General features: G+C 43.3%; 2 protein-coding genes across 2 annotated transcripts in view; one reads left to right on the forward strand and one right to left on the reverse strand.

Annotated features, from left to right (window-relative positions):
- The first annotated feature begins 361 nt into the window (after window positions 1-361).
- On the forward strand, window positions 362-20,870 carry snx3 (sorting nexin 3). Its single transcript, XM_060042006.1, has 4 exons — window positions 362-618; window positions 14,662-14,757; window positions 17,090-17,214; window positions 20,111-20,870. The coding sequence occupies exons 1-4, from the start codon at window positions 457-459 to the stop codon at window positions 20,214-20,216; spliced, it is 489 nt and encodes a 162-aa protein (XP_059897989.1). The 5' UTR covers window positions 362-456; the 3' UTR covers window positions 20,217-20,870.
- Window positions 20,871-21,412: 542 nt separating this feature from the next.
- nr2e1 (nuclear receptor subfamily 2, group E, member 1) overlaps window positions 21,413-21,940 on the reverse strand; it is a 7,669-nt gene continuing 7,141 nt past the window's right edge. The window contains exon 9 of the mRNA XM_060042004.1: window positions 21,413-21,940. This exon is cut by the window's right edge and continues 451 nt beyond it. The gene's annotated coding sequence lies outside the window, so the exon portion shown is untranslated.

The raw sequence follows: 21,940 nt of genomic DNA on the forward strand, positions 1-21,940 counted from the left end.
AAATATGCAATATAGGCACCGTAAACGCAACACAGCAACGTGTATTATCTTTAAAGATAGGCTATTTATTAATTGTAAAATGCGGTCTTAGTATTTGCCATGGACGCCATGCCAAGGCTGTATCAAGTTAAATATACTATATTATAATATTTAACAGCAACAGGTATTATCTTTAAAGACTACTATGAATTGTAAAATACAAATAATGACATGCCACATCGTTTGGACATGGGAGCATTTAACGGTATTTAGTATTCGGCATGAACGCCCTGCTGACTCTGAGGCTGTATCTGGCAGAAACGAGGCTCGAGCGAGCTCTGGAGCGAACGTAACGAAAAGCGGTGAAATCAACCATTGAGGAGTCACGCGGCGTCAGCGGAGTGTCAGCTGACCGGAAGTGCTGCCGCCGCGCGCTGGAGTGTCAGTGGCCGTCCTGCTGAACGCTGAGGGGGAGAAATGGCTGACACCATAGCTGACACACGAAGGCTATTCACCAAGCCCCAGAACCTCAACGACGCGTATGGACCTCCGAGTAACTTTCTAGAGATTGACGTGAGCAACCCTGAGACGATGGGGGTGGGCAGGGGCAGGTTCACCACCTATGAGATCAGGCTGAAGGTGAGCAACTTGACAGCTACATTTTAGCATGCTAACGTTTTTCCTCCGATTGTTTATTTTAAGGTGACAGAAATGGCTTAAAAAATACTGACAGTCTCGTCAAAGCGATATCCACAACATCGCTGTTGTAATTTGTGTCGCGATCAGCTGTTTATAATAATACCGACCATATAAACATACAGGAACGTACCATGCAGGATGTCATGGAGCTAACGCTAATCTATTGGCTACGTAGCCACAGACGTCACTAACATTAACCTTGTTTAGCTGTCATTACGTTGGCGATGAATGTGGTATCTACTCAGAGTCTCATTAGCTCTTTGTCATTAGGAAATCACCACTTTAGAACATGCTGTCTGAGACTACGGTAGTAGAGACTTCTGTCAACCGCCAAGCAGCATGCACCTCTGCTGGGGCAGGTTGTTTACACTAAGAGTAGAGCTGTTTTTTCTTGAAATCTTAGACCTAAAAAAACAAAATTAATGCCACCTTAAACCCCTTGGTGTTCAGTTTGGACTTCTTCAAATGATCCACTAGATACTGTTGTCGTTGGCCAAATAATAATAACAATAATGACTTCAAGAAGTCAATCTCTTTCGCTCTTAAGAGCGATAAGTACTTGCCACACCCAGGTGATGCACCTTGTTTGTTAACCTCCTCAGCCTTTTTTAACTTGAAATGGTGTGAATACTGTCGACCTAATGATGGCCAGTTTTTTGTTTGCTTTGTTTGTTGAGCCTTGTTTAAATGTCATATTCCAGACTTGATTATCCATATGAACTGAGAAATCCAACGGAATAAAAAAATGAAAAAGTACTCTAAAAGGCAGAAGTCAGCAAAAGAGGACAAAACCACAGTCATCAACTTCTCAGGAACTGTAGACAGGATGCAGACCCCCCTCCCCCTCCCTCCCTCCTCCCGGTCCCCGTCGTACCACCCCTTCCTTAAAATACAGGCTCTCCTTCTGCAACCTTGGCACATTAGCACAGGATCCAGTGAAACACTTTAAAACCAGTTGCTCCTGATTGATGTATAGAACGCAGTCAAACGCATTATCAAATAGTGTAACTGAACATCTTTATCTCTTGGTAATTCAAATCTTTTCACATGTGTAACGCTGTCTGTTGGAAGTTTAACAACTCAGGGCCGAGTGATTCCTTCTTCATTCCTTCACCCATTCAATCATTAGTCTTATGTTTGGAAATAAAACCCACAAATTGCTCCATTTTCAAATGCTGAGGAAACGAGAGCTTCAGAGTCTGGGCTATTCTAAATGTCATGAAACATAATGAAAAGGCTGGACTTTAACCGTGAAAGGTCTTTTTCCTTTCAATTTACAATTGAACATAAAAACGGTCTTTTTTTACAGGCAAATAAATGTTGTGAAATGGGTAATCCAAAATGTAGCCCATTTTATTATGTTTACCAATCTCAACCTAATCAATGCTTTCATCTCCAAGGAGAGTATAGTTTAGTCAATTGCAACAGCCCTCTTTAACCAGATTATAAATGGTTTATCAAGAAGATACTTCATTACTAAGGCCTTGGGCATTAAGCTTTTTAAGCCATGTTTTTTATGTTATGTTTTACTTAGCCAATAGCAAAACATACTTGCCCAAAATGGAAAAGGTAGGCATATTAAGAAAATGTAAAAAACCAACAAGTATTTGTTGAATTATAATAATTTATTCAAATACAAAACATAAAAAATATGGCTGCGAAGCTGTCAAACCAGCTAGCCCAACAGATGAAACACTAGGACCTCAAAATGTATATAGTATTCTATTCACAGTCTTTCCCACAGACAGGGGGGGGTGGGTAGACGAGGAATCATGCATTTAACTTTTGTGTAAAGGAAAATCAATAGTATAATATGAGACAATATAAATGGCATAATAAAAATAATAATAGTCCTTCAACCAATCGGACCAACGATCGCTTCGATCGCAACAATCGCTTCCCTGTCGTCATTGTGTTAAACCTGCTAATGGCGCCCCAGGGGGAAAAAAGCTTGGTGATTGGCTCTAGTAAAAGCGTATCGGAAACAGAAAGAAATGTATTGCTCTCCAGACTCTGCTGCAGAGCGAATTCAAATCGCCGGCAGAACGGACTGGGGATACCCAGTCTAATGCCGCTTTTCCACCGCACATGTAGCTCGACTCGACACGACTCGACACGACTCGACACGACTCGACACGACACGACTCGACACGGTAGCAGCACGGGTCCTTTTCCACCGCAAATAGAACCTCCTGGACGTGGGCGGGGTCGGCTGCGTGAAAGGGCCGTGACGTATTTTTGTACGCGACGCAAACAACACCTACGCAACCCACACATGGACAGAACCCACATAACAACAATGGAGGACATCGATGCGATGGTATTCGTGTTCGTATTATTAGCTGGCATGTTGAAGAAGTTGAAGAAGTGGAATATGTTGGCTGCGGCGCTGCTATGGCTGTTACCAGCATGGTTGCCATGTCGCTCTCGTGACTTCTTCACACTCTCTGGCCAATCAATGGCCGGCCGCCTGCCGACGTCACCTTTTAGCATCGACTCAGCTCGCTTGGAACCTAGAGCGAGGCGGTACTAGAAAAAGCAGCCACTTCAGGTACCAGATACCATGTTTTCGCGGTGGAAATGCAAAAAATGCGAGCTGAGTCGTGTCGAGCTGGTACCATGCAGTGGAAAAGCGGCATTACACTGTAGCCTATCTCAACTATAACCGCATTTCTTAATCGTATCGTTTGCTGCGTTACCAACATTATCTATGCTGACCTAGGGTACGGGACGTTCAAAATCAATAACGTTGAGTTTATAAGGGCTTACATTATCTTTTCTGAGTTAACAATAATTGTGGGCAGGTGTTTTTGAGCACAGTACTAAAGACGCCGACCGTCTTCTCTGTGACAAATATCCCGCTGCTTCCGGTTTTCCTTTGATAGGCGCGTTGAAATGTGTATCCGCCGCACAACACTGGCATGAATGCGCGCTTGTCTGTGTGTGTGCGTGTTCGTGTTAGTGTGCGTATGCCTATGTGAACGAGAATGTCAGGGAGAATGAGTGCTATGAGGAGATGAATGAACGGAACGATATTTATATTTAAAAATAAAAGAAAAAAGCGGAACCAATTTGTGGCGCTCGGTGTTGATTCTGTGGCGCTTCGCCACACATTGGTCTGGGAAATACAGATTCATATAGGGCCTACTATACATACATAACATTTATGTTTATTTTTTTGGTCAATATTTCAACCTATTAATCGAATCCCGATTCGCTATAATGCATAATTATGAGCAAATAACCTGTAGTAAAAGCCCACCATTTGCAACTTCTACAGCAATCAGAATGGAAAAATTTATTTTTATTGATTTGTGGTGATTTCTTTCCAGAAACAATTCCACGTGAAGTCTGTGGGGTGTGAGTTGTAGATGGTCCCTGAAGCAGATAGCAGCTGGAACGTAGGTTTGAGTGCTGTCCACGGAAAGATATTGATAGCAACAAAATGTCGTTGTGATTTTTGAAACCGTCCTCAACATACTAGACCCGTAATGGAGTGAAATTGCTAACTTTTACATGCTGTCATGACGGACCCAAGGAAACTTACTTTTGCCTTTTTTTTCATATCCTGGCGGCGTCTCATTTTCATGTGTCTTTATTTATTTATTTGTGTAACATATACCTGGCACATATACCTGGCCAGCAATAGCCCTGGCACCCCCCACACACCCCCCAGCCTGATTCATTCTTCTCCCTATACCTGGCAGAGTATAGTATAGAGTATAGGATTTTTCGGAGGCTGAAGTAACAAAACGAAGGTGCCTATTCTTTTTCTTCTATTCCCTATGTGGCAGTTGGCTATACGGAAACGACAGACTATTGTTATGATTCTTATTCTCCTGTTTTACCAAAAACCGATGCAAAGCGCTGTAGAAATCTCCTCTCCCGCGATAAAGGAGGACGTTTATTTGTAGGAATAAAAAATAAATAATCACTTGCCCGAACGGGCAACTACATGTCACATTTAAGTTGCCCCACTCAGAGTTCACCTGCCCCGGGGCAAGCGGGCAACCGTTTCGAGGCTTGAAATGTAGGTTGTAGTTTGTTTGGTCTGGCTGTTGTAGGGTACCAAATCGATCACCTTTCTTTACCTGGGATACAGATGTCACTGCATGATATTGTATAGCAGGCCTATACAATTTCTTCATGTTTGGTTTACAGTAAGAGCGCTAATGGCCACATGTCGGTCACCTCACTATGGCTCATTTAGTCATAGCTTCATGTCGACCCGCACCCCTTTGCCCCCTGATGCATTTTTCAGTTCACTTGGCCATGGCACCCATAATGTATTCAAGTTCCCTTAACCTTTTAAAGAAAAGTGGTAAGAGGGAGATACAGAAAGGAAGGGGGAGCTGTCTCTGGGCATTATCGGGAGATAAGGCTACTGTACTTGATTAGCGTGTAATAATTAGCATATGCGTGTAATCAGCATTATTGTGCTGCTCGTAGCCCCCGGTGACCCTGCTTTGCATAAGAGTACAGAAGACGAGGAGCATCCCTCACTTCTCAACAAAACGCGGTGTCAACTCTGCATTGATGCTCCCTCTCCTCCTCCTCCCCTCCTCCTCCTCCTCCTCCCTCTCCTCCTCCTCCTACTCCTTTCTTCTACAATCTGATGGAAGTGTTCTGACTCCCACCTTGGAGCATGCTTAGTTTGTGGGAGGCTGGGTGAGATGTGTGTATGGGGGGGGGGGCACCAAATAGCTCCAGCCTCAGATACCTCACTCGGTCGTGGTATTTGCCTGTTTTGGTTCTACCCGGCTTTTAATATTTGGAATGGGTTGGATTTTTCTTTCCCTTTTTTTCTTTTTAATTATGCCGCAGTACAGTCTCCTTTAGCTCTTCTCCAATGTTCTCACCGCTAGCCCGGCGATTCATCACCAAATTGAGAGAGTCCTTATGGCCTCACTGAGAGAGCCTTCCTAATCCCCTCATTGAGGAGGGAGAAGAATGAATCAGGCTGGGGGGTGTGTGGGGGGTGCCAGGGCTATTGCTCTCCATCGGAGTGCCCTCCCTCCCCAGCCACCCACCCACCCCTGGGAGGGCAGAAAGCCACGCTCTTTCGCCTGCTTATCCCCTGGCCCTCCCAACTGTGTGCAGTCACTCAGAAACGGTCACCTTTTAGTCTTTGTGATGACTATATAGGCAAGGTGCATCGCTTTTTTTTATTTTCTGGGCCACATTGCACCAGAGCAACAGGAAGAAAAGAAAATCTTCAGATTTGACGCTCTAATCCATAACCTCTCTTAGTTGGGTTGAACTAGATGTTTCGGGAATAAGAATTCTTTAAGCCTGCAGTTGAAGTAGTTATATAGGGCTGAGGCGTAGTCTATTGAGAATCGGCGTATCTCTCTTAGCTGTTTGCAGTGTCCCATGGCAAATTGCACAGATGCCAACCGGTTCCCCTGGCTGTGGGACAGATTTCACGGTGACTTCTCAGCAGCACAACAACATTAGGTGTTTGAAATCAAATAACCTTGATTTCTGAAAAGCATGGCGGACATGTTGGTATGGCTGGAACAAACTAGCTTCATTTCAATCTAAACGCAATGGTGGGGTGGAGTCATTGTTTTCTTAATTTTTTTTTTTTTTTTTTTTATCGAAAAAAGACCTATAGAATATTGTCAATTCTGCCCTGCATCAGTGTGTCTGCAGTTTTCTACAAAGTTGCATGCATATAGTATGCCTATTTTCTTCAGTTGTTTGTCTTGTTTGAAATAGAGAGTTACTTGAATGTCAATCGTAATAGTTCTATAGCACTCTAGGTAGACCCTGACCCCCCCATACCCTCTACTCCCTGTATCCCCCTGTCCAGCATCCGTATTTGCTTGGAAATTGACAAACATTTGGAGGGGTAAAGGGGGGGGGGGGGGGGGGCCTTATGAGACATACTGTTTGTCCTTCTTCCCTGAGTCGGTTCCCATCCCTGGTTTCCAGAGAGCACTCTCAGGAGAGTGAACTTTGGGATCGTACTTTGTTTATGGACAGATAGGGGAGCATAAAAGGCCTCTTATGCCTCTCTTTCTCTCCCTTTTTCTCTTTCTTTTTCTCGCTCGCCCGCTCTCTCACTCTTGCACCCCTCCCTTTCTACCATACTATAGCTTCTCCTTCGCTTTCGTGTGTGTGTGTGTGTGTGTGTGTGTGTGTGTGTGTGTGTGTGTGTGTGTGTGTGTGTGTGTGTGTGTGTGTGTGTGTGTGTGTGTGTGTGTGTGTGTGTGTGTGTGTGTGTGTGTGTGTGTGTGTGTGTGTGTGTGTGTGTGGGGAGGGGGGCTAAAACCCTTTTGGTCATTAATAAAATGGTTGGGGTTGTGGGTAGGGGGTGCTTGTCAGGCACAGTCAAGTGTAATCCAAAGTCTACAGCATCCTCTCCGACAACTATTTTAATGGAAATAGGGGAGCATATTGTATCAAGGCTACCATATCCTACTTGAAATGACAGTATCAAAAGTGGGAGTTGATACTATGGCAACAAAGCAGCTTTTTGAGAGAGAGAGAGAGAGAGAGAGCGCCCACAAGCCCTTACATCTTTTGTTCCTCGTTTCTTTCCCTTTTGGTATATGATGCAATGAGGTGCTATTGTGTTGCCATTTTTCTTTTGTAATACCTTTTTCTGGTCGTCTTTTTTTTCTTCTCTGAAAAGGGGTAATGTGGAAGGGATAAGAAGGGGCCACGGAAAGGTTAAGGATGCACACTCTCAAACTTGATCATCCTGCTAAAAGCTAATGCATTGCTGGCCTTGAACCACTCACACGCACGCGCATGCACACACGCGCACACACACACCCCTCGTACTTTAGAAGGCTTTGGACTCTTTTCATTCCATTTTTAATGAGCCTCATGGTATTATCTCCTGCACACCATGCGTTGCATGCTCTTCCAGGGTAGGGGAGAGCAGGGGGGGCCTGTGGGTGATTGAGTGATCACCAACATAGTGGCAAACCTACGTCTAAGGTCAGCTGATGCATTCGTTTTCTTCTTTTGGGTTTACTTTGACATATATTTTGCTTTAAAAAACGCCTTTATTCATAGAAAGGTATGGCAGGATTATTATTGTAAAACGCTACCGCCCTTCAACAAATCAATAGAACACGTTTCTTCTTGCAGGGCATTCTGTATTCTTTCTTTGTCCAAATTTCAAATGCAAACAATTGAATGTGTCCTCATATTAGTTCATGACCTGAATCGCAACCTATGCTTCCTTTCTCTTCAAGTTTTATGTATGGTTCAGCAATCTCATAAAACATTTATATTAATGTCCCTCTCCTACTCTCCTTGTCGCAATGTTGCTGTTATGATTAGTACTCTAATAAGCCAGTGTTCTGCTCATCTATCAATCTTTGCTGCGAGTACTTTTGACTTGACTAGGTGCTAAAAAATCCACAATCAGTTGGTGCCTTCCTAATTTGTCTTAGGCACTGTTCTTTTACCTGATTCTCTTCGCCTCTCTGCCTACACCTCAACCCGGCTCTGCCTCCAACTCAACCAGGCTTTCCCTATAACTTAACCAGGCTCTGCCTCCGACTCAACCATGCTCTCCCTTTATCTTTACCAGGGTCTGACTCCAACGTGTGCAGACGCCACCACTAATGTAAAATGGCTACGTTCACATTGAGTTTGCTCCTCAAATTTAATTTGTCTTGTTTTATTCTGGAGTCTTCTTTGTTTATTTTAATCCGTCCCTCTTGTCTCTGCCCATTCCTTGAGTTTTCTTACCTTTCCCAGCTAAGTTTCCCACCATGTCCCGCTTGCTCTTCATTGACTTTTGCTCACCTTTCCTCCCCTGAAAGCATCCTTGGCGGGGATGGTGTATTTGTGTTGGGGTTCAGAGTGTACCTGTAGAGCAGTACTGAATCAGGGCCCCGGATGGCTTGCATGGCCTGCCGGCAGTCAATTATCAGCCTATAGCCCAGAAACCCGACACACCTCATCCCTTAACCTCTGAACAGCCCTATTAGGGAAAACAGAGCCAGCCGAAACCTGATCTTTGACTTGTAAAGCTCCCACGCACCGCTCTCCTCTCTCAACACTGTTTGTGTGGCTGGGTGGGTGGGTGTGAGAGGGAGGAAGGAGAAAAAGAGGGGGGAGGCGAGCTCTCACTTTTAAAATTTGTCCTTTCGGTTCTCCTCCTGGTTCTGTAATGCCAATCTCTTAATCACAGGGTTGGATATAGAGAACGGATCGGAAGGGCAGGTGACTTTATTCTCTATTCTTCTGCTACTGCAGGCTCCTTTTGTCTGCAGATGAGCGGCCCGGGAACAGACTTTGTGTGCTTAACGCGAAGGCTTCACAATGTGGACCCATTACCCTACTGCCAGTGTGCCTGCAACCTGTCAAATCTAGAAATATTTCTCCTGTGTGTGTGTGTGTACGACAAATTATGTGGTGTTTTCTTGCACACACGCGATGGGATTAATGTCGCAGCGGTGGCAGATTACCTGTAACTATGATCTGTTGTTGTGGGGGGGGGCTGCCCAGGAGTTAAGACCAGAGCAATGGGGCGGTAAAGCTAAGCTAATCCACTTGTGCTCCGGCATGGGGGGGGGTTGTTGTAGAAGGGGGGCAAGGCTGACAGTTTCACCTGGAGAGACCTTGAAACAAGAGTGGTGAATTAAATGAAGAGAGAGCGTGGGAGAGAGTGTGTGTGAGAGGCCGAGAGAGAGCATGGGGTTGATAGATGAAGTGGCAACAATTGGGTAGTCACAGCGATGGCTCTGATAGGCCCTTTGAAACACAGGCCCCCGGAAAAAAAACGTCGATACCTTTTAATCCATGCATATTTAAATATGCATTTCTAAATCGTAATTCAGTATCGTAATTCGTAATCGTAATTCAAGTGTGATTTTTAAGTGTGATACTTCAGTATCACTACGCAATTGCTGCATTCAAGTCAGTTGCTTTTGGTTACTGTCGTTGACCAACTCTCTATATTAACAATAACATTGCGGCTTCAGCATATGGAAAGCCATTACAGCAAATAACGGTATAAAAAAGTTGCGGTAACGCAACCAAATTTTGCATGATAACACATTATATATTTGGACATATTAGGGCAACAAAAATGGACACGGTGAAGTGCGTATTCTGGTTCTGGCCAATGGGGGACCTTGAATCAAGGCATTCATACTTATTTATGATGAGGTTCAGTCAATGATGTCAAACAACAACGCAAGGGGGCAGGTTGTGGTTCAGAAGAAGCCAATTTGAACTTCCACAGTCTGTCTGGTGGTACTACAGTCTGTCTGGGGGTACTACAGGTGGTACTAGAGTCTACCCGGGGGTGTTGGAGTCTACCCGGGGATGCTAGAGTCTACCCGGGGGTTCTAGAGTCTACCCGGGGGTTCTAGAGTCTACCCGGGGGTGCTAGAGTCTACCCGGGGGTGCTAGAGTCTAGCCGGGGGTGCTAGAGTCTAGCCGGGGGTGCTAGAGTCTAGCCGGGGGTGCTAGAGTCTAGCCGGGGGTGCTAGAGTCTAGCCGGGGGTGCTAGAGTCTAGCCGGGGGTGCTAGAGTCTAGCCGGGGGTGCTAGAGTCTAGCCGGGGGTGCTAGAGTCTAGCCGGGGGTGCTAGAGTCTAGCCGGGGGTATTACGGTCGACCTGGTTTCAAATCTACCAGGGGCAGAAAAAGGGTTTTCTTTTCAATTTTTACACTAGTAAAAAGAGTTTCTAATATCAGTTAAATTATTTTCAAGTGGTCCAACTGTAAAGATCACCTTTTCCAAACCCATTGGCAATTTTCTTTTTTTTCTTTGCCTTGTTAGCACTTAAAATTCAATGTCAAAATGGCACCGGGATCTTGAAAGCCACCAAGGCCTTTAGTGTACACAAGGGGTTGACGCCATGGGGGTGGGGGGGGGGGGGGATGGATATGTGTTTCGAGGAGTCTCAAGGGCAAAAGGAAAACCTGACTTATATCGAAAATGAAGAGCAGAGGATGGCCGAGGAAGGCAGAGACGACCACTTCTGCCTCCTTCCTCCATACTCCACCTCAAATGAGTTCTCTGCCCCGGACCAGATGGATCTCCCGCGTTAGGCAATCGTCTACAAGCTTCCATCGTCCGATAGCGCCCCCTAGCGATCGCCGACAGTCGATACTATCGGGGGGGGGCAACTTTATAATAATTGTATAATATTAATTATTTATAATAATTTATGACTTTGAAAAAAATCGCGTTTTTCTTTTTCTTAAAAACGAATACGATGGTCTTCCCCTTGGACCAGCGTGAGCCGTGAGCCTCCGCTGATTTAAGTTTCGATGCGTCGGCGCCGGCGGCGCTGTCATGATGACACACGCTGATGACACACAGCTCATAGCTGTGTTCGAAATCGTTCCCTATCACGGATATAGTGCACTATATAGGGTGCTCGCTATTTTGTAGTGTTGTTCGAATTCTCACTGGTTAATTTCATGCCCTATATAGTGCACTTAAAATACCCAAAATGTGAGTGTACATATGATGTTCCCTACGTGTTACTCCCATATACCACAATGCAATGCGGTCGTGTTTTTCCGGAGGAGAAGAAGAAGCTCAATAACCGCAAGTGGCGAAAACGAATACATTTAATGATGGTGTCTCCGGCTTTCGTTTAGAAATATCAACAATTTATTTGGGATTTAACAAGAAAATGAAACATTCAAAATTAATAAGAAAAACCTTGTTCAAGGAAATAAAACATTCAACATCAATACAACCTCCAGCTTTCCTCGAGAGTGCCCGGTTTGTTTACATGATCTGGGCGCATCTGTCTGCGTCACACAAATACCCGGCGCATTTACTGACGCAAATGACGTTTAGAAATGTTCAGCGTAGTGTCAGAATTCTCGTTTGTTCGTTCCCTGTGTAGTGCACTATATCATGAACACTATAGGGAATAGTGAGTGAGTGAATAGGGAACGATTTCGAACACAGCTCATGTACCACAGCTGTGACCCGGAAATGGTGCAGCGGGGTGTGATGTCATTTCGCCGTGCGAGCAGACCGGTAGGTTTCGAACCCCTCCCCTCTCCTCTCGCAGCAGTGAGTGAATACGGCAGGTCAGCGCTACATAGTATGTTTTCCACCGGTGCCAGTTAATTTCAATTACAATTTGCCGGGCTTTTTAAGTTGAAAAAATAGCTACCACAGCGCTTTTAAAAAAATAATAATAATAAAAAAATATATATTATTATTAAAATATAATTATCGCCTTTTTATTGGCTACTTGAGACGATCGACGATGGAATCCATCTATCGTCGATAGTCGATAGAATCGACTATCGGCCCATCCCTATCTCCCGGCCCCTCTTTCACTGTTTATTTGTTTTGTTCTCCCCTTTATCCATTTACTCAGCCCATTGGTTAACTTAATCTTTTCCCCCTTAAATTTTACCACACCCAGTCAACCGCACAGGGGGTGGGGGGCGGCGGCGGCGATCGATCGCACCCCCCCAACCCTGCAAGCATGTATGCCATTGCCCACGCGCTCAATTGCGTTGGTCCCGTCCTTCCTCTCATGAATTCTGACCTTCGGTGATTGTGGGCGGCCGATAACCCCCCTCCCCATCCACCTCACCGCTCTCTTTATCTGTCTCTCTTATGCGCTCTGTCTCCTCATCTGCACATTGTTGTGCTGGATGGCTGGCTGCCGCCAGGACCAGTGAAGAGGCACACACACACACACACACACACACACACACACACACACACACACTCTCACTCTCTTCCGCCCTTGGTCATGGATGTACACACACGCACACAAAAGTCTTAAGTGTATTAGACCTTGGTGAGCAAATTGCAGAACTTTTTTCAACCAGAGGCCTATTTCAATTTTTTTCCTTTTCAATTTGGTTCTGTCTGTATGGCGCTTTGTTGTCTCCCCCCCCCCCCCCCCCTGCTCTTCTCTTTTACCCAGAAAGTCAGTTGGTAACACAAGGCTAAGCCCAAACCAACTACAAAAGTAAACATTTCCCTCGTTCCACTGCCTCGAACTAGCACAAAATGCCCACCGATGCCTGCCTACAGCACCATTCTTCTTTTGGTTATGTTTTAATGATGGGTGACATTGGTGGCTAGAAGGAGCGCTAAGCAAATGGGTTTCTGAAGTGGATGGAATTCTCTCTTTTCTCTAGGAATATTTCATTGGAGCGACGGAGGAAAAAATAAGAAATCACAGCAAATGGAACAAACAACTCTTGAGTCTGAAGTTAGCGCAATCGTAATGGACCACAGAGAAAGTCTGTAATCAGGGTAGCCGCGGGGTCTTAAAAGTCTAAAAAATGTCTTAAATTTCATGTTCCTAAATTAAGGCCTTAAAAAGTCTTAAATTGCGTTACCCAAGTCTTAATTTTTTAAAGATGGTCTTAAATTTCCTACTAGGATATGTTTTCGGTTTTGCGTAACGTCAGAGAACGTCTCATTTATTGGAGTATGAGCGAACAATACTTTGGGTTTTCGCGCCGGCAATCTCAACAAACATAATCAGTCGAGAGGAGACGCCACATCATGGGGAAGCAGGGCTCTCAAGTCTCACGCATTCGGCGTGAGACACGCAATTCGACCCATGCACACGCTCACACGCCACACTTCGTATTTCTCACGCAGAGAAATGACCAGGATAGCGCCCACCAACTTGTGCCACTATTTAACAGTGGATCAGGTAGGAATCAAATGGGTTCCCCTTACGAAGGGTGACCAGACGTGCTCTTTTGCCCAGACATGCCCTCTTTTTGAGACACTTATAAATGTGTCCGGGCGGAATTTCAAAATCGTCCGGGATTTTATTAAAGCCTCATACATGTTCACATTGAATTTGCGTTGCGTTCCTCTGGGTCGGTCACAAACTACTTAAGCTACGCCCTCCCCACCTCAGTTCTGTTCGCTTTGCATTGCTGGAAGTGAGTAGGGGGAGTGGTTAAGTAGAGCCTTCAGATTGGACGGTTTGACTTTAGAGTTACCGTCATGTTTTGTATTTATTTTTTTGTTGCCATTATTGTTTTATAGGGACAAACATTAACAAATTTCTCCTACAGGGGATTGATAAAGTTCTATCTATTGAACAAGAAGAAACACTTGGTCATACTTTACACACTTTACCACAGCATTGGCCTACTGAATGCCACAGATATATTTTAAGCATTGGACTGAATGCCACATAAATATATAATTATGTTTTTGCACGTTTGCAACGTTTAAAAGTTCAGGGAAAAGTATAGCCTCTACTGGTGTTGCTTAGGCCAATATCCTTTGGAGGCAGTGTTGTTTCCGAACATTAGTGTTAAGGGCCAATAATGCTTACTATCATACATTAGTCACCATGTCTGTGGACGGGTTAGGGTTAGGGTTAGGGTTCGGGCTGGCTCCATACATTACGAAGGAGTTAGTAAAAGAGGTCAACGAGGCAAGTGGTGGATTCATTGAAATGGTTGAGGAAATTTGAATGCTGAGAAACTACAGCAATTTGAAAAGAGTTTGTTTGTTTATATTTTATATTGTGTGTTGAAAGTTTGATATTTAAACCAAAAATACAGCTACACTTTCACACCATCACTTTGTGTATTGTTTTTTAATCTTTTATTATCATTTCTGGGTACATGGTCTTAAGAGACATCAGGCCTCTAGACTTTGAGTTAGGCCCTCAGTTTGGCTAAAGTCTTAAATTTGGGTTGATCAAACCTGGGGAAACCCTGGTAATGCAGACCGCTTTCAATTTACAGATTTGGTTCTTGCTTGTCCAGAATATATTTTTTCTATAATGTGACTTGGGGCAAGATTACATACATTTTGCTTTACATACATTTTTTTATTGATATACAAATCAAAAGTTGTACGTGTGTGTGTGTGTGTGTGTGTGTGTGTGTGTGTGTGTGTGTGTGTGTGTGTGTGTGTGTGTGTGTGTGTGTGTGTGTGTGTGTGTGTGTGTGTGTGTGTGTGTGTGTGTGTGTGTGTGTGTGTGTGTGTGTGTGTGTGTGTGTGTGTGTGTGTGTGTGTGTGTGTGCATGCATATCCTTAGACCAACCTGCCCATCTTCAAGCTGAAGGAGTCTCGCGTGCGCCGACGTTATAGTGACTTCGAGTGGCTCCGAGCAGAGCTGGAGAGGGAGAGCAAGGTGAGCGCACCAAGGCAAGGCCCCTGCCACGCCCGCCGCATGCAGACACCCTGGTCCACAGCCAGCAGTACCAACAGTATAGTAGCTTCGCTATAGGGACTCAGTGAGGGGGTAGCAGCCTACCATGCTAATGCTGTGGATGATATTACTTTGCTGAGCTATATCATCCACATCTGCGGTGTCCATGGATACAATTATCAATATTATGCATCAGAGTTTTCATGAATAGAGGACCTGATTTTATAAAATGATCAAGTGTTTTTTATTTTAGCCCTTGGCTATCATTGTGAGGTCCTCAACACATGGGCCCACATTTCAATGAGCCATATTTAAAGGACCTCTACGTATCAGTGAAAACTAGAGCTGTCAAGCGATTAAAATATTTAATCGTGATTAATCGCATTAATGTCATATAGGGGTGGGTATCGCCAACCACCTCGTGATACGATACGCATCCCGATACAGGGGTCGCGATACGATATGTATCGCGATACATGCGATACGTACGTATACGATACGTATCCCGATATTTTAGGCTTATAACACAACATTTTTGCCTGTAACTCCTTGACAGTACATCATAAAATATTTGTCACCTCATGTGGATTCTACAGAGACTCTGCTTTCAAATTATACCATCAACTGGATGATGGGTCAAAGTATGCAGGCAGGCACAGGAACCAAGTAGACGCTGTACAAAGAAACAGACATATGTAACCAAATATAGTTTTTATTTTATTTTGCAGTAGACCAACAAGTACTCTCTAGTAGTGCATGTAAACACATTCACAAGGAAGTGGTGCAGAAATAAAGCTGCCTTTAAAAATAAGTAAACTTAAAACATAGCCTTTACAACAAGGCCGTAGTGTGAAAAGAGATTGCTTGATACAAGTAAAACAGCTGTGTGTGTGTGTGGGCTGACGTACGCCGCACATGCGCAGAGCCATGTAAACACACCGTCCGCCGTTAGTGGTCAGAGTTAAAAACAGATAGCTGCTATTTTAGTGTTTCTTCTATTGAACCCTGCCCATGGGATACCGGTTTTCACCCTGCTGCTTTTGACCTTCGCTAATCCACCAAACGAATCGGCAATTACAACATCTGACTTCAAGATGCATTTATGACAAAGACGTCAGCTGAACCGGAGCTAGCAGCTAGCAGCTAGCTAGCTAGCGTGTACCCGTTTCTGTGTCCAGCTCTTTTTTTTCATTTTTGTGGAATCCAAAATGCTCCCTAACGCGAGCTTTCAACTTTACTGGGGGCGAAAATATTTTTGCCCTACTGCCTTCCTCCATGTTAGTTTTGTCTGAAGCGGCTGGAGGTCACACTTATTCTATTGTCAGCAGCGCTGCCGCCTAGTTCTACAGCGCTACCGCCTTGTGTGGCCGAAATGCGCATAGCAAGGAGCAAATGTCATGCAGTTTCATGAATTTGATTAGCGGTAGGGATTTGTTGCACGTGAAGTATCAATACTGACGCCTCCGTATCGATACACGCATCGTAAAGAGGCCCGCGACGATGTATCCCCGTATCGATATTTTGAACACACCCCTATAGTTAACTCACGATTAATCGCGATTAATCGCAAATTCTTTTTCTATGCTAAATATCCCTTGATTTTTTTGTCCCATAATTCTTCTCATTTTAATTCTCTTATCAACATGGTGAAGTGCATCGGCTTGTCTTGTGCAAATGATTTTTTATTGATAACAACATTGGCATATACTGATCAAAACAGGACGATACAAAAAAAGAGCCTATAGTGCAATTAAACGACTGCTTTGAACAAATGTCATTTGAACATAGCAGTCGGGCTACTGCTTCTTTGTTTTGAGCCAAAGAAAAAAAAAAAAAAAACTTTCCGTTTTTTTTTTTTTTTTGTAAATAAAATATTTGCGTTAATCAAATAGTACATCATAAAATATTTGTCACCTCATGTGGATTCTACAGAGACTCTTAAATTATCGCGCGATTAACGCAAATATTTTTTTGTAAATAAAATATTTGCGTTAATCGCGCGCTAATTTTTTTTAACGCCGTTAAAATTGGTTTGCGTTAACGCCGTTAATAACGCGTTTAACTGACAGCTCTAGTGAAAACACATCGCCCACCTCTCCACGCAGTCTCCAAGAGTGGACAGATTGTCATAAGGTCCAACTGCTGAATGTATATATTAAAGAAAGAGGCAGTGCGGTCAATGCCCCCATTAACAATTCATTGTAATGTGTTGTTTCGTATAAATATATCAAATATATAAATTTGGGCTGGTTGAAAAGCTGTATTTCCACAGTGCTCCACCTCTAAAGATGTTTTGTTCGTCCCCTGGCCTCAGGTGGTGGTGCCCCCGCTGCCGGGGAAGGCCCTGGCCCGACAGCTGCCGTTCCGGGGGGACGACGGGATATTTGATGACTCTTTCATCGAGGAGAGGAGACAGGGTCTGGAGCAATTCCTCAACAAGTAAGGTCTCCCTCTGCTACCCCTGTCAATTTGCCTCTTTCTCCCGGGTTTAGGGTCCAAAAAAATAAGTATGAATTTTGATATATAAAATATATTAAAAAAGCAGAAGGACATCAGATGGGAAATAAATGTAAACGTTGTAGTTTGAACACACTATCACCAAAGTAGACCTTGTTTTCACGTAGGTAGTAACATTTTCAATGATGTGAGACACTGCTGTGGTGTGGAACCGGCCTTCATTAGTGAATACTGGTCTACTCCATGGTATCAAATCAGAACCATCATTACTTTGATGACACCTCTGTTGGGCCAAGGAGGTAAAATAGAATGAAAATAATTTATAAAAGAATCTCTAGACACGATTAATGGTTGATGATTGGTGATCTTTTTCAACAGGCGTTTCGTTCAAGGATTTGTTACTCTTTTCTGTGTCTGTAAATGTTTTTATGTGTGTCAATTTATATGCAGCTATGGCTTCCACCCCCTTGGATCTTTGACTTTTTACTTCTGTCCAGTTTGTCAAAAAAAAAGTAAAGTAAGTTAAAGCAAGTTAAATGGGACAGGATCCAAAAGAGATCATTATATACCTATAATTATAATACCTACCCAGATTTTACCTCCTGAAGACGACGCCTTTTGTCTGTCGGTTAGATGCTCAACTTTCCGTTTTTTTGTTTTACTTTTTGCGATGTTAACTAACTGAACCCTGTGGAACGAGGCCAAGTCTTGCACCCACTCTCCTCCTTAATTCTCCTTCGTAATTACCTTGTAGAAGACGAGAACCACCTAAGGGGACACAAGTGTGCCCCCCATCCCCCACCCCCTCCTTCCGAACCACCACCCCCCCTCCCACCACCCAACGTATTTTTTTCTTTCCCACATTTGTTTTATTGTTGATGTGTAATTTATGATAATTGCGGCTTAAATTGCAGCGCGTTGTTTCTTAAGGGATGGTGTGTGCACCCCAGCTTATTTTTTGATCCAGCGCCTCCCCGTTTCCTGCTGCCAAACAATAAAAGTTACAGTGGGATTGTAATTATTTGCTTTGATTGCAGACTTGGCCATCATCTTTGTTTCATGTGCAAATACGGCCGTGTTACCTGCTCACATAATGGCTGTGCAAAGACAGTGGAAGGAAAATTATAATCCATAGTTCTGCAATTTTAGTGTTTTTTTTGTTCTGTTTAATTATTTAAAAGATGCTGAGAATGTGTTTGGTAATTACCATTATTTTTTTCTCCATCCACTCTTAGTTTCTGTAAAGGCAAAACACTCCTGTTGATCATAGCATTGTTGAGGCTTAATAGCGACTGAGTCGGCTTGCCAGCCTAGTTTACTGTGTGATTGAGAGCATTGTGATGGGGGGGGGGGGGGGGGGTCTTTTGGAAATGGTAAATATAATTATTACTCCAAAACAAGTTTGTAGAAGTTTGTAGAAACTGTCAGCTGTGTTCAGATCAGTGCAGAGTGGCTTTATTTAAAGATGAGACCTTTTTGCATCTATATATTAATTTTTGTCTTGGGATGAGGTGTGTGTGTGTGTGTGTGTGTGTGTGCGTCCGTGCGTGCGGGGGGCGGGGTCCGTTTTTTTTGCCCTGTCAATGGTTGGCCTCTTTCATGTCTGAAATATTTCCAATTAAAGTTCATCTCTGTGTGCGTCACCTGGGGTCACTGTTATCAGAGTGTTGTTCTGAGAATGTAATATTAGTATTTTCTAATGGGGCTCAGGTGGCCTCTCTTCATCCTCTAAACGGCAATCTTAAATGGGAGGGGGGGGTAGCTGGTGGTAAAAGGTGCTTTGAAAAGTGCGTGCCCTTGGCTTAACCAACGTAGTGTTCACATGTAGAGCATGTTAACGGGCATAATAAAAATAAACACACAAACGCAACATCATTAAACCCAAGAGGACAAAGGACATTGTGGCCACATCAACAGCGTCACTGCATCCATGTCTGCAAGAATCCTTCTGTGTGAATCTAATGCAGTCCTCCGAAGCAGCAGCACTCGATGGTGACTGCACCCCTGCCTGGGATGCTTAAACATCCTCACTACCTTTTGTTTGTAAAAAGTGGGTCCAGGACCACTTACATTGTAAACACTTGCTTGTCTTTTGCTTTTGGTGGCGAAATTATGTCCCTAGAGGATCAAATGCTTACTGATAGTATTTTAATAAAGAAATATGTTGCAAGAGAAGAATCGTACAGTGCTATCAGTATTAAATAATGATATCGTGCATGGGAGAAATAACAATTGGTTTAATTTAACTTTTTTTTTCTCTTAAACCATTTGATTTAGCTTCCATGTATTAAATAATGATATCGTGCATGGGAGAAATAACAATTGGTTTATTTTATAACTTTTTTTTTCTCTTAAACCATTTGATTTAGCTTCCAATGGGTTTGTTAGCCTTACAGTCAATGTTTTTTATACAAGAAAGGAGCCATTTTTAATTCCATTCCATAATATCTATAGTGGATTGACATCTCAAAATCGATGTAAATGAAGTGCACATCAATATTTTCAATGTTGAAAACTAGGATGAGATCAGGAGCATTTATGACGCATGTAGTGTTCTCCGAGAGGATGTGGTTCAAACCTCTTTTGAAACGCATGACAACGTTTGTATGAACGAGTATGAACGTAGTGAGCTAGAGGTTCTGTAGTGGGAACACCAATGTGGAGTTTGTAGTGAGCATGCTTTAATTATGTTTGGAGTTTCATCTATCTCATAGTCATTTTTTATATATAACTTTCTTGTATTTACAGTACACCGTGTGTGTTTGTGTGTGCCATGTGTCTATTTGAGTGTGGGTGTGTTGGTGTGATGCCCTCCGAGTGGGTCTGTATTGAAACACTGCTGTCAGTTGTTTATTTGTTTTGTGTGTATCTGTTTCAGAGTGGCCGGTCATCCCCTGGCCCAGAACGAACGTTGCCTGCACATGTTTCTACAGGATGAATCTGTGGACAAGAACTACACCCCGTCCAAGATCCGACCCGCCTAGGAGAGCCACGCCATGCCTGGAAGTGGCCCCGGGCGTGCCCGACAACCCCAAACCAAACGCTCTCGCCCCAGACCACACCTCCTGGACCACAAACATTTCAACCCCCCCCCCCCCCCCCCACCCCTCCTCTGTCACTTCCTCCCTGTTCGACTCTTAGACATCCCAAACCTTGTGCTCGTCTGTCCCACTTTGTAACCCCAATCGTTCGTAAAAAAAGATGTCTGACAAATTATGCCTGCTAGGTGAAAATGAGAAAACAGTTGTTGATGTTGTTGTTGTTTCTCCCGCTGAAATCTATTTATCAGTACGGTGCGTCCTTCATTGTTTTAATTTTCGTTTCCATGGCGACAACACAAAGGTCATCATCTCTTATTACAGAAGGTCACACACACTATTTTGATGGGTCGCGCACCACAGCCACGCATTACCAGGCGTGGCTCAGTTACTGAACTATTAGTGTCTAAACCAGCACCTTCCTTGTTTCATGTAGTGGTTTTCTAGCGAGTGAAGAGTAATATACTTGGGGGGTAGGAGTGGGACCTGCAGTATTTCTACAGGCTATATGCATTTTGAGATTTGTATACTGCTGTGCCATTTTCTTTATTTTGAAAGTTTTTAAATAAACCGGTCAAATCCACTGATGCACAAGCACAATCGTTGGCATTTCTTCATGATCCATGCAGCAGACACCAGAATGGTAAAACACAATGAAAAATTAGGAATTTTCCATAGAAAATGGAGTTTGGACAAATGCTGCTCCTTTTTAAATGCAAGATAAAAACGGGGTACAGCAAACATTTAAAAATGATTACTTAGTAATGTGTCTTCAGGAAATGTCGGAACCCAAACAATTCTGGGTCTTTGGTTGTATTGAATTTCTGAATTTATCATTTGCAGCTTTTGTATTCAACCTTAGAATAATCCTCTAAGTAACCACACATCATCGTTTTTATCATGGCCAACAACAGTTTGTGTGTAATAGTTTTGTGGTTAAGAAAAAAAAGATTAAATGCTTTAAAATTACTTTTGGCCATTATAAAAATGTATAAAATCCCTTAACATATATATTTTATTTTAGTATTTCATTACAACTCGCAAATAGTTTTTACAACAAAATAAAAACATTACAAACCACAACATTTTCCAAGTGCTGATTTTTATACAAACATATAAACATATATATGTATATTTATTGATATATATATATGTATATATATATATAAAGGCTATAACCTGTGTTAGTGTCTAACTTCAAAAAGTCGACCTAAACATTTTAATAGGGCTCCTCGGATTGAACATAACCAACACAATTCGTGACAACACTAAACACTGATAAATTCCGATGCAATGTTATATTTTGTAGTTAAGGTAAAGATGCAGGTATTTTTCTACTCGTTCTAGAAGTTTTCTCGTGTCCATGAGGGCCTGCGCGGCGGACCGCAGCGCGTTTGGTTTCAGCACTGGGTCAAAGGGAGAGCGCCTCGTCCCCTCTGCACGGTCGGCGATGCATGCGTCCTCCGTTTTTGGTTTTCCTCCATTCAGATTTGACACAGCAATATGTGATTGAAAGGGCATTGGTCAACCAGCTCATTGGTCTTACAGACACTCGAAAAGGATTTAAAGTTTCATTGTCAAACCATCTTTTTCTTTTTTTCTTCAGCAGAAGCTCGTCCCAGAGTCATTAGGCCACGCCCACATTTAGCCTTTGTTTCTCCTCAGTGGTG

The sequence above is a fragment of the Gadus macrocephalus genome, chromosome 21 (assembly GCF_031168955.1).
Source record: "Gadus macrocephalus chromosome 21, ASM3116895v1".
NCBI lineage: Eukaryota > Metazoa > Chordata > Actinopteri > Gadiformes > Gadidae > Gadus > Gadus macrocephalus.